The following is a 12,202-nucleotide window of genomic DNA, read 5'->3' on the forward strand; positions in this document are numbered from 1 at the left end:
CGCCGGCACACGGTGGCTACAAGGTTCAACCTCATGCATTATTACAGCAAAAGCACCGCTCTGAATGCCCAATACCTGGTACAATAGATAGCAGCAATCTTCAGTGAGGTTGTTTATTGAGTGAGTGTTGTTGAAGTATGCTCAGGAGGGCATCAAGTGACGGGATTTATAAGATGGGCGAGAAATGTACCGCCCATATGCCTCGCCCGCCTTCAAAAGTGCAAATAGGTTGCAGAGCTCCCAAAGAGTTCCGACGCCTTCTAAATTGTGCTGAGCAAGGTAATATAGGTTCTTGCGTAATTATTTCAACATATCTTACTCATTTTATGCCTAAATGATTACTGTTCGCATGAATTCAAGTAACGTTATATAGTACCATAAATATGCCTTATAAGGGAATGCCTCGTACCACGTACGTAGTAGGGGCTGAACCTCCTCGCATCTTCTGCTGTCACATGGAAGTGACGTCAGGAAGATGTCACGTAATTTCCTGTGACGTCACAACAAACTACGCCACTGTACGTCATTTGCTCTCGGTTTAAATGCCACGCCGATGGCGTGCTTGTATATACTGCTCGTGGCAGCTCCATCGTGCGTGCGGCCGTACAGTTTGCGCTTAAAAGTTTTCGATCCTGTTAAGGACGGCAGCGCAAAATCTGGCGGGGTAGGTTAAAGGGGCAAGATTCAGCTACAGCGACCGACTAGAAGGCCATGGCGAGGAAGTCAAACGCAACCAACCAACCGACCAATCAGCGTTGAGGTATACCCTGTACGTAACTGAGACGGGAAAGGCGCAAAGAAAAAAAATCGAGCGCATTTCGTTGGTTTGCTTCCACTCTCTTTTTTTCTTACACTTCTCCCCTCCCCACCATCAGATGATTCTGGAGGACGCCTGCCCTGTTTAATTGCTCCAGCCACGATGGACCGAGAAAGTAACAAGCGAAATGAAGAGATTTCGGCGCAAATTAAGCATTCGAATTCGATAGCATTCCTCTAGTACAACGCACAGGAGGTGTGCCGTGCAATCTTTAAGAAAAGTCGGTTCCCCAAGCCGATAGCCAAGAAAAGGGATAGCTGTATCGTGGTGTTAGTGAAAGTCCAGAAGGATTCTGCGTAAACAAATAAGGTGTTGTTGACGGAATACCAGCGCAGCCAATCAAAATGTCCAATGCTTGTTAGTGCTGCTATGATTAGTTCAGCGAATCAAAGGTCATACGTATGCAAAAGGGAATGTCGAAGAAAAGATGTTGGAAAGGGAAGACCGAGCAACGCAATGTGTGTGCCACTGATGCTATTAGGCAGGAATAGTTAAAATAAAACAACAGTAGTACGATGCTCAAATCAGGTTCCAGCTGAAAGGCCTTTACGAGCGAAGTTCCGTAGGAGTAACCACAAATTTTGACCAGATTTTGGATAGCTACTCAGGCTTGACGTTTAATGCGATAACACAGTGTTATTTCCCCGCCTTAATGACTTATCCAAATAGCTATCACAGCATAACAGCGGGTGTCAAGAAACCATTTGCAATGGAATGACCGCGTCAAACTGTGGCGGCTATGTCTTTTTTTTTTCTTTCGATTAGAGTTATCCTACGGTACTTGAAGCATCGGTCTGAAATTTTTCGCTATGACGGTAAAGCAACAGCAGCAAAAATCCGCTACACGGCGAAACATGGCAGCCTTTAGAAAAAGTTTAGCTTTCTGTTTCTGTCGTCGTCGGGCTATGTCAGCCCTGCGTGAGGAAGGTTCAACTTAAGCCTTTATATAAGCTCATTACTAGAGGTCATGTTAATCAACAATTTTTTTTACGTAATAAAGGGAGGAAATGGCAATGGTGTGCTCATAATTAATGCCGGTCATCAAGATACGCAAGCAACATCGTTTTATCAGCGTTTGGACCTGACTAAGACCAATTTAAAAATAAAGCAAAAAAGATCATGGCCCAAAAGAAAGCAAAGAAAGAAAAATGTACTAAAGTAGATAAACGAACGACTTAAAAAAAAGGCTAGAGAAAGATGAATGCAAAAATGAGACAAAGTTGGAACAAGTTAAAAAGAAATAGAGGACGAAACAGACTATACTAATGCCAGAAAAAAAGCGAAGTGAAATGGGTCAAACGCAAAAAAAAGGAAGAAAAATGAAGAGAAACATAACGAATACACAAAATGATGATGCGTAGAAAGAGCGAACTGAAGAAAATTACAAATGAGGAAAGAAAGAAATGAAAAAGTCAGGAAAGAAAGGAAAAGCTTAACAAAGAGGAAAATCACGAAATTAATGAAAGAGTAAATGAAGAAAGGACTGAAGGCAGAAAGAAAGAAAACGTTAATAGCTGTTATGGCTTTATAATAACAAAGATCAGACATGTTGAAACTTCGCATGAAGCGCTCATATAAGCACATCAATGCGAGTATTTAGACCCACTCTAAAGAGAAAGTCTTCAACCTCATTTCTTAGTTGGTGTTTAAGGGAAAGTAGTCGGCCTAGATAATAGGCGTGTTGCACAAAGCGAGTCCGAACGGCACGCACTGCAGGAAATCGTCTTGGGAGGCGGCGGCACATCCACGCGCGAGGCGTGAAAAGAAGGGGGCTGCAATCGCGGTAAATAGCGCCGCCCGGGAGGAAGGGAGGGGCAAAAAGAATACCATTGGTTCACAACTGTGGCCATGCACCTCATTACGCGCCGTAGCGAGTTCTCGCGAGGCAGAAAGACTAACGAGCGAGGGAAAGGCTGCTTTGTCCGGCGAACGCTGACGGAGTGCAAACTTAAGACGGCTAATGATGCCTGGGAACACGCGTGCAACCCGCCGGCCGCGGGCAGAGAGGAAAAGGAGGGAGGGGAGGGACCAAGTGTTCTTACCTAATGAGGAGAACAGGGATCCGTAGCTGCTTTTTCTTCGTTTCTTCGTCTGCCGCACTTTCTTGAACACGTGCCCAACTGGAAAGAGGGAGAGACGGGAAAGACGGAAGAAATATGCGGTAAGTATCCGGTCTCAGTACCACCCTTTCCGCGTGAGTGCGTCCAAACAAGACCCTGCGGCCGACAGGCAATACCGTCGCCCCGCTCGTGGACTGCGAGAATTACGGCTGCATGGGATTGGCTGCTGATTGGCAACTCATTGTTCCTCCCCTCTGGGCCATCCGAGCAGTGCAGGCCGTCTGACATTTCGTGGTAAGAGGCGAGGGAACGTCATTCTATTCAGCGTCCAGGGTGGCCTCGAACATTTCAATTGTTCGTAGCGGTTAGGCTTTCTCGTTTCCTATTAGCAACAATAGGCGAGATATGAAACGAGCTTATTCTGAGGTAAATTTAACTATATCGTTGAAATATTTTAATGCGTCCGGTTTCTGTGCAATCCGCCGCATATGATTGTGCTAATGTGAACCCCTGTTGGTTTAAAAGGGCCATGCAGACAAAATACAAGTTTGTTGTATTCGAAAGATTTCGTGTTTTATAGCGCCCCCATCACTTATCCTGAAGCAAAAGATGCTTTATTCCCTCAGAAATGAACAATTTTAAGTTAAAATTTCGATACTCTGGCCAAATCGTGTGTTTTCACAACGTCTGCAATGACATCCCAAGAACCGCTTTGCAGACGATTGCAGAGTCTTCTTTATGGTTGGTCAACTTATATGGCGCCACCATACCGTAACTGGCCTTTGCCCGTCTTTGTTTTGTTTTTGACCGTACTTTTACCTGGCTTGGTTTTGGTAAGGTAGAAAATAATCGTTTCGTGAAACATGGTGCTCGCTCGAGAAATATGGCCACGTAAGACACGGTCGCTTACCCCAATCAGCCAGTGTCGTCTGACACAACCCCAAAGCGCCGCAGTGCTGTGCAGCTAAAAGAAGCATAGTGTGCGCAGTACCAATAGCAGCACGCATCGGTACTGCGATATTTACGTGTACTTTCATTACTTCCACTGTTTACCCCGCCATTCTTACTGCCATAAAAAAGAATGTGCACTCAATTTAAGCGGAAATAGCTCGTTCGGCAAGCTTATAAGCCCTGCCTAATTTTCGTTTCCGTTCGCCGGCCTCAGCCAATGGCAGAGCTGCCACATACGACATCATAGGTTTTGTTGCGGGAAATGAGCTAGAGAGTGGCACGGCCATTCCCTTTTTTTCTAATTATATAGCTTATCTGAGCAACGTTTAGTTTAAAAGTGGTGTCAGTATGATTGTAACGAGGCAATCTTTTGAATGAACCAAACTTGTGTTTTGTCTGCATGGCCCCAAAGGTCAGAAGAAAACATCAATGCGCTAGCCATGATCGTCTCCTTTAAGATCAAATGCAGCTTGAAAACATTAACCATTGAATGCTGCAAAACAATTTGACTGCAGGTTGATTGCTGTATAAATTTTGCCTTTTCTGCCACAGACCCTTTAAAAGCGGCACGCTTTTGTTTATGAGGAATCGGATTCAACCTGTGGACAGTGTTGTGAGCCTCACGTCGCACAACCGCGTGTCCTGCTTAGCCCCTGAACGTATAATGGCACCCGCGTACCGCTACAACGTGGCGAAGTTATCTCTGTGCGATTAATTCCTTCAAGTTAGTTTGTAAATAGTGGAGAATGGCTCTTTAAAAAACATTCTGCTCTCAGATGGAACCGTTCATTCTTTTCTCATTCTTCATGACATCACAAATACTAATTTCCATATAGACTGTTGCTTGACAAAGAAACAAACAAACCACGCACCAGCAGCAATCGTATACCGAGCCACTGAACGATGGCACAGACGCGTGGTATGGATACTTGCGTACGAGGAGAAACCTTCCGCGAACATACCTTAGCGCTACTGAGCTGTTTACATTTTATCGAACATAAACAGAAAACACAATCAATGCAACGCAAGTGCCCGATGCCCCCTCAATGGAATTGGTGAATTTTATTTGGTCATGTTTTTTGTGCTATAAAAAATTAAAGACGCTCACACAAACACGTAAGACTTGAAGGCAGAGAAGTTGCGCGCGACCTTGAGGGCCATAACGAAGGTTTAAGTCCAGGACTGCAGCCGATTTGCGTCTTCTTCGCCTCCGTAACGACCTTTACTCCATCATTGTTGCTATAAGTGTCAGCTTTGTTCATTTTTTTTGAAGGGATAATCATTAGACATCACCTTGGAGGGGCGTACGCTATGACGTTTCTTGCTCGTTCCGAGGAAGCGTTGCCACGATTACGGCGAACGCTGAAGATTTTTGCCAATCTTGGCCAATCTCCTTAAATTAAGTGGGTATACTTGGCTTGCCAAACGTGCGCCGGGGTCGCTTGGCGGTCGTCGCGAGGCACGCACACACGAGCGCTAGGCATTTTCTTGGTTTTGTTAGCTACCGGGCGGTCGCCGCGAAGACCGCGCTCACGTGCGCGAACTCGGCAATTTCTTGGTATTCTTAACTGCGGACATGAGAATTACTATTTGCTGAACGGCTTCGCTGTTAAAACAAGGCGCGAATTGACATAACAAGGCTTTTTTATGTTGACAGATGTTTATATGTGATGTTAATTTGTCGTTGTCCTGTCCAACATTAGCGACAGGAAACTCTAGGAATAGACACCTGTGGTGGATGATAATGTTAGGACACCTCCTTATCATGCTGTCAAAGACCAGGATGAGCGCGAAGCGTGCCGATGTTCATCGCGCACCATCATGTTCAGCTGATGCGCGACGATCTTCAGTCTCTTCTCCTATCTAGCTTTGTCAGCCTGAATGAACACTTGCAAATTTATTTAGAACGTTCCTGTAGGGCAAAACAAACGAAGTAATTGAGTACGGTCGCATGCTAGTAGACACAGTAGGTGCTCAAAGATCTTGAGAGAAGAGACACTTCCAGTTTCTTCAGTGTCCCCTCTCTTCGTCGCAGAGGACGCAGCCTGTGGGAAGCTTCAATCAACTCAGCCTCATATTAACATCATCAATCTCCCACAAGAGCCGTCTTACCTTGTTAATTTTTTCTAACCTGTGCGGATGCGGTGGGATATAAGAGCTGGTGCGGGATTTAAGGCATATTGAGAGAGAGAGACAAGGCTCGAGGAAGCCGAGATGTTTGCCGGAGATTACAGGGCAGAAGAAAGAGAAGAAATAAAAGAAGTGAGAAAAATAACAAAAAATGACGTTCAGTTTGTGTCAGTAGGGTGCTTAAAAAGTCTAATGTTTTCTCTCATGTAGACTGCAGCATTGGTGATCCCCAACTCTTTGCTCTTATAGACATTTCCTCCATGCATTTCAGCCGGCAGTGTATCTGGCTGGGGATCACTTGGCCCTGCGTTCGGATCTTGGTAGGCGATGTTCTTGATCTTGCGCTTTGTAACAGTGTGCCGAGTTTTTGGGTCGAACGCTCAAACATGGTTACGTGATTTCTTGGTTTTCTCATGAAAACACACGTATAAACACATTTTCTGTTTAAACCAGCCGGAAGGTAGTCTTGGAAAGAGACTCTAGGTGTCTAAAACACTTGATTTAATTGGAAGATGTTGTTTATGGCTGTAGTATCCCACCGTCATTCTACTTGATGACAGCTACATGAGGAACATCGCCAATGTGAACTGCGTCGGGAGCGAGTGAGTATAAGTTGCGTCAAGGAGTACAATAACGTCACACTGGTGACAACGCTGAAGCCGAAGGCGAATGAAATGGGGCTAGTACAGGTCTATGTATACTTATCGTGTTGAGTTCTACATTCTACAGAAGAAGGTCTTTGTAACAACATAAAGTGCGTGAAAAGGAGCACGCAAAATGTGCGGTTAGAGAATTTACTCGCTAGGTGTGCACAGCTTTGATACAGTAAGCAAAAAATGACACAAAATAAAATCAAGAGATGTTAGCCCTGTGACAGTGCGGGAAACTACAAACGCGAAACTACAAATTTAATCGCGCTATTTCGCTATTTAAACGCAAAACTACAAATTGAAACTCTTTATCAAGCACAAGCAGAAATGCACGATGAATTCATTCTTCAGGGAATTTCTGCTATCGCACTTTCGATTAGAGAGAACCCAAAGGAAGGTCTCAGCTGCTTTGGCCAGGAATGACCTCAATGTTAATTGCCAGGAATGTTGTCATTTAAAAAAAAGCTCCCGCTTTTCCTGGGCGTACGTCACACAATCGACGTACAGAACACGCATTGTGTTTTTTTTCTCCGGGTTGGTTTTTTATACACAGCTAGGCCATGCAAATCCGAACGAAGTTGGTTGCCGCCGTCTCCCTGAGCTGGAACTACTCGCTTATTAGTTTGGTGGCGATGCCCATGCACGTTATTACCATGGGTACGCCCTTCTCTCAACGTATCCCGACCAAATGGACGCTGACAATTCTAGACCGTAGTCCAAAGAAGGTATACTTTTTGAAGAGAGTGGCAATTTAAACGCAGTTACCACAGTTGCTGTTGACTCAAGTCTCATTGAGCAGTGTTGTATCCCATTCTTTTATCCGCTAACGAAACGTACCACTGCTTAGGGGAAGGCTGACCATGGACTCTGGCTATAAGGTAGCGCCAACCCAGCACATGTCGCGAGTTTCTGTGCAATAGCGGCGCAAAAGTGAACTCGATGCAAGCTTTCTACCTAAGCACATGTATTGTGGAAACGTTAGAAGTGGTTAAAGTAAGATGAATGAAGGATGTTTCCAAACCAAGTCATACATCGGCTACCCATGATGCCAGGACGCACGAAAGCGTGGTTTTATTACAAGCAACACGAGCAGTACTTCAAACGGCGGGCCTGCGCCGATCCAGGCTTCCTAAGGGAATGTACAATGCAAAAACCATTTACGTCTTCACAGCCTGCAGCCGAATTTGCTAAGCGAGAACCAAGCAACCTGAACCAAAACATGTAAATGCACTAAAACCATAATTTCTCCAAACTGCTCGAGCAGAGTGTTTCCCAGCGCTCTTGCTCAGCTCACGCAAACGGATCTAGTGAATTGTTCTGAGAGAAGCAAGCCGCAGGGAACTAAGGTTTCTTCGCTTGTCTTCGGTTTGCGACATAGTAATTTTTAAGCGCTACCCTTTCAAAACTTTCCTGGGTCCACGGCTTCACCGCAACTTATCTAAATGACCAAAAAATTATGCTTCCGGGGCATATTTATCAGCCCGGGGCTAATTTATCGAGTAAAATCGTGCGCCGGGCCTTGTGATTGACTTTCTTTGCCACTTTGATTGCAATGGCGTGAGCCTTGTGATTGAATTTCTTTGCCCCTTTAATAGTAATGGCTGCCATTGCTATCAAGGGGGCAAAGAAAGTCAATCACAAGGCAGTCATTCCTATCAAAGGGGCAAAGAAAGTAAATCACAAGGCCCGGCGCGCGATATTACTCGATAAATTAGCCCCGGGCTGATAAATATGGCACAAAAGCATGATGTTTATCTACTTTGTTTCAGTATCTCGTAAGTGGCCCACGCTTATTCTGGGAGCAGCGGTTGAGTCACGTTGGTGAGCAAGCGGCGGAGAGAAGCCGGCTGTTGTTGTTGCTGTTGCTTCTTTACTCATCGAACATACCCACGTGGGGGATTGGCCAAGAAACGGGGTGGCTTTTCATCAGATGTTCGCTCAGCAAACCCGTTAGTATCCGTATGGATAGCAGTTTGGCGTTGGTTCAGCCACGAATGGCGTGATCTCACGTGTGAGTTGGTTGACCATGATGGCAATGGAGGCGATGATGACGATGATAATGATGATTCGCTACAATGTCACAGCACCAATAAAATCATGCACCCCTCCGTCAAACGACGACGATGGTTTTTCGATTAAATCACTCAGTTGGTAGAAGGCGCTTGTCCGTGTGTTCCTTTCTCTGTCCCCGTTCCTGCGCGCTAAACCTTCAAAATGACGATGGTTGAATGCGAAGCTTTCTCGTGACGGATTATTTGCTTGCCGTCTAAGTCTTCGAAACCGCTTCGACCATAGGTATTCAGCAGAGGCAAAGAGTACGGGGTTTTTCCTCACTATCCTGCGAGGTTAAGGTCCTTCTTTACGCGGATGACATTGCCTATTTCTGTGTTGATAAAAAAGCGTTCAAGAAGCCCTTAATCTGACCAGGCAGTTTTGTGACGCGTCTGGAGCGGCTGTGAATATGGAAAAAACAAAGGGATTTTGGTTTGGTGAATGGGGTGCGAAACCCTCCTTATTTGCTGACATTGCTTGGGATAAGGACGCACTTCAATGTGTACATTTGCGCCAAATACGAAACAGCGGGCCGCATTGGTCATTGGCACTCCAAAAAGTCAAGTGAGCCCCGCAGGCATGGATGGGGCGAGAACTTTCTGTGTTAGCGCGTGCGCAGGTTTGTAATGTCTTCCTTGTCGCAAAGCTTGTTTACGTGCTGGAAGTACTTCATTGCGCGCGTTCTAAAGTACAAGCTCTACATAGAGTTTTTGCTACATTTGTGTGGAGGTCTCAATGGGAACGTATGCGTAGGGACGACTGAACATCTTTTGTGGCATTGCCTTGCCTTTATTGCGGTTCGGGAGACTGCACTTCAGTCTCTCGGCGTTCGCCGACCTGGCACCCTCCAGGAGTGGATCGATCCACCATCACACGTTGGACCATCGGACGCACTCCGGCTCTGGCGGGCTTTTCTTCAATATTTTAAGGACTAGAGTGGACCCGGCCGTTTCTTTGCAGAGCCGACGTCGGGACCACCCCATCTCGAAGACGTGGACAGCGGCCCCCCTCCCCCTCCACCATAAATCCCCCATTTCTGTCGCGCGGTTTATAACCTGTACAATGCAGAAATAAAGACGTTAAAAAAAAACACTCCCAGTGAAAACATGGTTGCGCGAGAAAGGAATGTATATTCCTTGGTCTGACAATTGCCGTTTATGCAATCAACCTGAAACTATTGATCATTGTTTTGTTTTGTGCCTGGATGCGGTGTTTTTCTGGGATGTGTCGCAACGAACTCTTAAAAAGGACACGGACATTACCCCTTATACAATTCGGTTCTTGCCTTTTCGAGATGTTACTGGAATGCCATATGATATATTTGTTGTGATGGGATATAGGCACGCGGAACCTCCTCGCCCAACGAAGTCCATTTTTCGGGAGCAGGCTGCGTTGGTGCGGAGCAGTTAAGCGGCTCAAAGTGACCCACCAGAATGGCTGCATCTGTTGGACGCGTGCGTCTGCTTTCCGGAGTTTTGACGGACGGCTTATTTTAGCTGCATTGATGTGCATCTTCTTGGATGACTCATAGCTTTTGTAGGGTGTAATAAGTGCAGTTTTTCATGCAGTAAAAAAAAAAAACATGTCGAAATGGAGCAATCGGATAGACGCCGGTTTCATAACGCGAGGGACCCAGGTTCGATTCCGGCCACCGGAAGAGTTTTTTTTTTTTTTTTAGCCCTTCACCAGGCGTTTTTGTGTTACAGAAGACATCAGTGAGAACACCAAAGCTTCGCTTTGAACGTTCTGAGTGAAATCGCGTACCAGGCCTCGCTGGTCGGCCCCACTGAAAGATTAATCATTCGGGGTGCCATATAGCTTCGCGGAGTCCTTTTAGATGCGAACCATAAATTGACACACCCCGGTAGGTTTGTTTAGCGTCGGGTTTTTCGTCGTGATTTTTCTATAGTTCCGCTCACAGGCCCGTCCGTTTGTAAAAGTCAAATTATGTCATAGTAGCGTGTATGGACCCGGGGTGTCTACGCTAACAAGTTTCCTAACTAGTATCACTGGTTTCGCAGTTTATGCACGGCAACATTGTTCAGCGGCGGGGAAGCGGGGAAGCCTTCGACAGATTTGCAGCAAAGCATAATTGCTTAACCAAGCGTGTAATGTCTGTTCACTTGAGAATCCTGAATTAATTGTTTTTTTACGATAAACAATTCAATACACAGTATCAAAGATAAGAAAAGATGCCCCCCCCCCCCCCCCCCCTTCTTGCATGTATATTGTTACGTGGCGGCGGGCAATGATGAGGCGATCTATGGTTGACGGTGAAGTGGTCTATTTACAAGGAGATGCGATCGATGTATTTACTTATGCACATGGCGGCCACGACAGAGCCCGCTCAGTCTGCACGCCAGCCACTCCCTTGTCGTCGTCCATGGTGGGCCGTGGCGCCACGGGGCATTGTCCACCTATGTCCCGTGATAATATGATAGCTTCTCTGACAACTAAGAAAAAATGGCCTGCCGCGCGCTGTCGGCAGACGCAGCCTTAGCTAATGCTTGAAGGCACCTGGCTGGAGCGGTATGTTTCTCTCCACCGCTGGCATCCTTGTGAAGAATTATTTTCGAAATCACGCACTCTGCAGGTTATGTCCTATTGATTTTTGACAGCGCAAAAAAGAAAAAAAAGAACCTGCGTGCATCGCCCGATATACGAATGTCATTCTCCCGAACTCACTGTTTTGTACTTGCTGGTACGTCCTTATTCACTTGGTCTTGCAAGTATTCCGTGATGTAAGTTGGGACTCGTTCAAATGAGCTCGCACTTGTCACGTCGTATACCGGCTCGTTCGGCACTAATGAGCACTCCCGACGAGTATCCTTACGTGACTGAGTAAATATTCCCGAGCAACACTCCGAGGTGGCCTCTTATATTGTTTAATGTCAAATCAAAGCCCAACTATTATTATGACTCACCTGGATCGCTGTACATCTTGCAGTAAATTATTTTCCAAATCCAACACTTGCGTGCTCTGTTCTTTTCATTGCCCTAAGCGTAACTTCGCACCGCCCATTCCTCGATGGGTACAGTGCCTTTAAAATATTCATCCGAGCTCCGCTTTCGTGACAACTTCCTTGTCCCCAGAGGCGCGGGACAATAAAAGCAAACGAAACACGGCTTCTAACTTGGTCGCCCTTCCGCTCCCCTTTAACCCGTTCCCCCGGGGCTTCCTGGAGCTCGCGCGCCGTTCGACGCCAGCAACCAAAGTGAGCCGGGATAAGTGTCGTTACGATCCCAGCCGAAAGTGTTCGGCTACTTTCACCTATTAGGCACAAGAGACGACGAAGCTGGTACTCTTCAAGGAGCTTCGAACAATGTCTTTTACGGTGCTCCTATTTAGTTCATTGTTCTGAAGCATTGAATTGCCCCTTAAAATTTCACAGCGTGATTCACTTCCCAGAGTGCGAATACAAAACGAGTGAAGGTGGAGGAAAGGACGAATAAGTTGTTCGGCCCTGAAAAAAGAAAGCAAGTGCAGAGCAGGAAATGAAGATGGAGGGAAAGCACGCACTATAAGGGTTGCGGGTTCTTGC

The 12,202-nt window shown here is 46.1% G+C and overlaps 1 protein-coding gene and 1 long non-coding RNA gene across 2 annotated transcripts in view; one reads left to right on the top strand and one right to left on the bottom strand.

Moving 5' to 3' along the window:
• LOC144155883 (uncharacterized) overlaps positions 1-8,393 on the top strand; it is a 34,783-nt gene extending 26,390 nt beyond the window's left edge. Inside the window, exons 2-3 of the long non-coding RNA XR_013319668.1 lie at positions 6,230-6,278; positions 8,378-8,393. This is a non-coding gene — a long non-coding RNA (uncharacterized LOC144155883). The remainder of the gene's footprint in view (positions 1-6,229; positions 6,279-8,377) is intronic.
• LOC144155882 (Kv channel-interacting protein 4-like) overlaps positions 1-12,202 on the bottom strand; it is a gene marked incomplete in the record, with an annotated part of 551,666 nt that overhangs the window by 251,156 nt on the left and 288,308 nt on the right. The window contains 1 exon segment of the mRNA XM_077687580.1: positions 2,860-2,937. Within this exon segment, the coding sequence (XP_077543706.1) occupies positions 2,860-2,937 (78 nt within the window).

This window comes from Haemaphysalis longicornis, unplaced genomic scaffold (genome assembly GCF_048455015.1).
Source record: "Haemaphysalis longicornis isolate Haplotype H1 unplaced genomic scaffold, Haemaphysalis longicornis Haplotype H1 scaffold_1, whole genome shotgun sequence".
NCBI lineage: Eukaryota > Metazoa > Arthropoda > Arachnida > Ixodida > Ixodidae > Haemaphysalis > Haemaphysalis longicornis.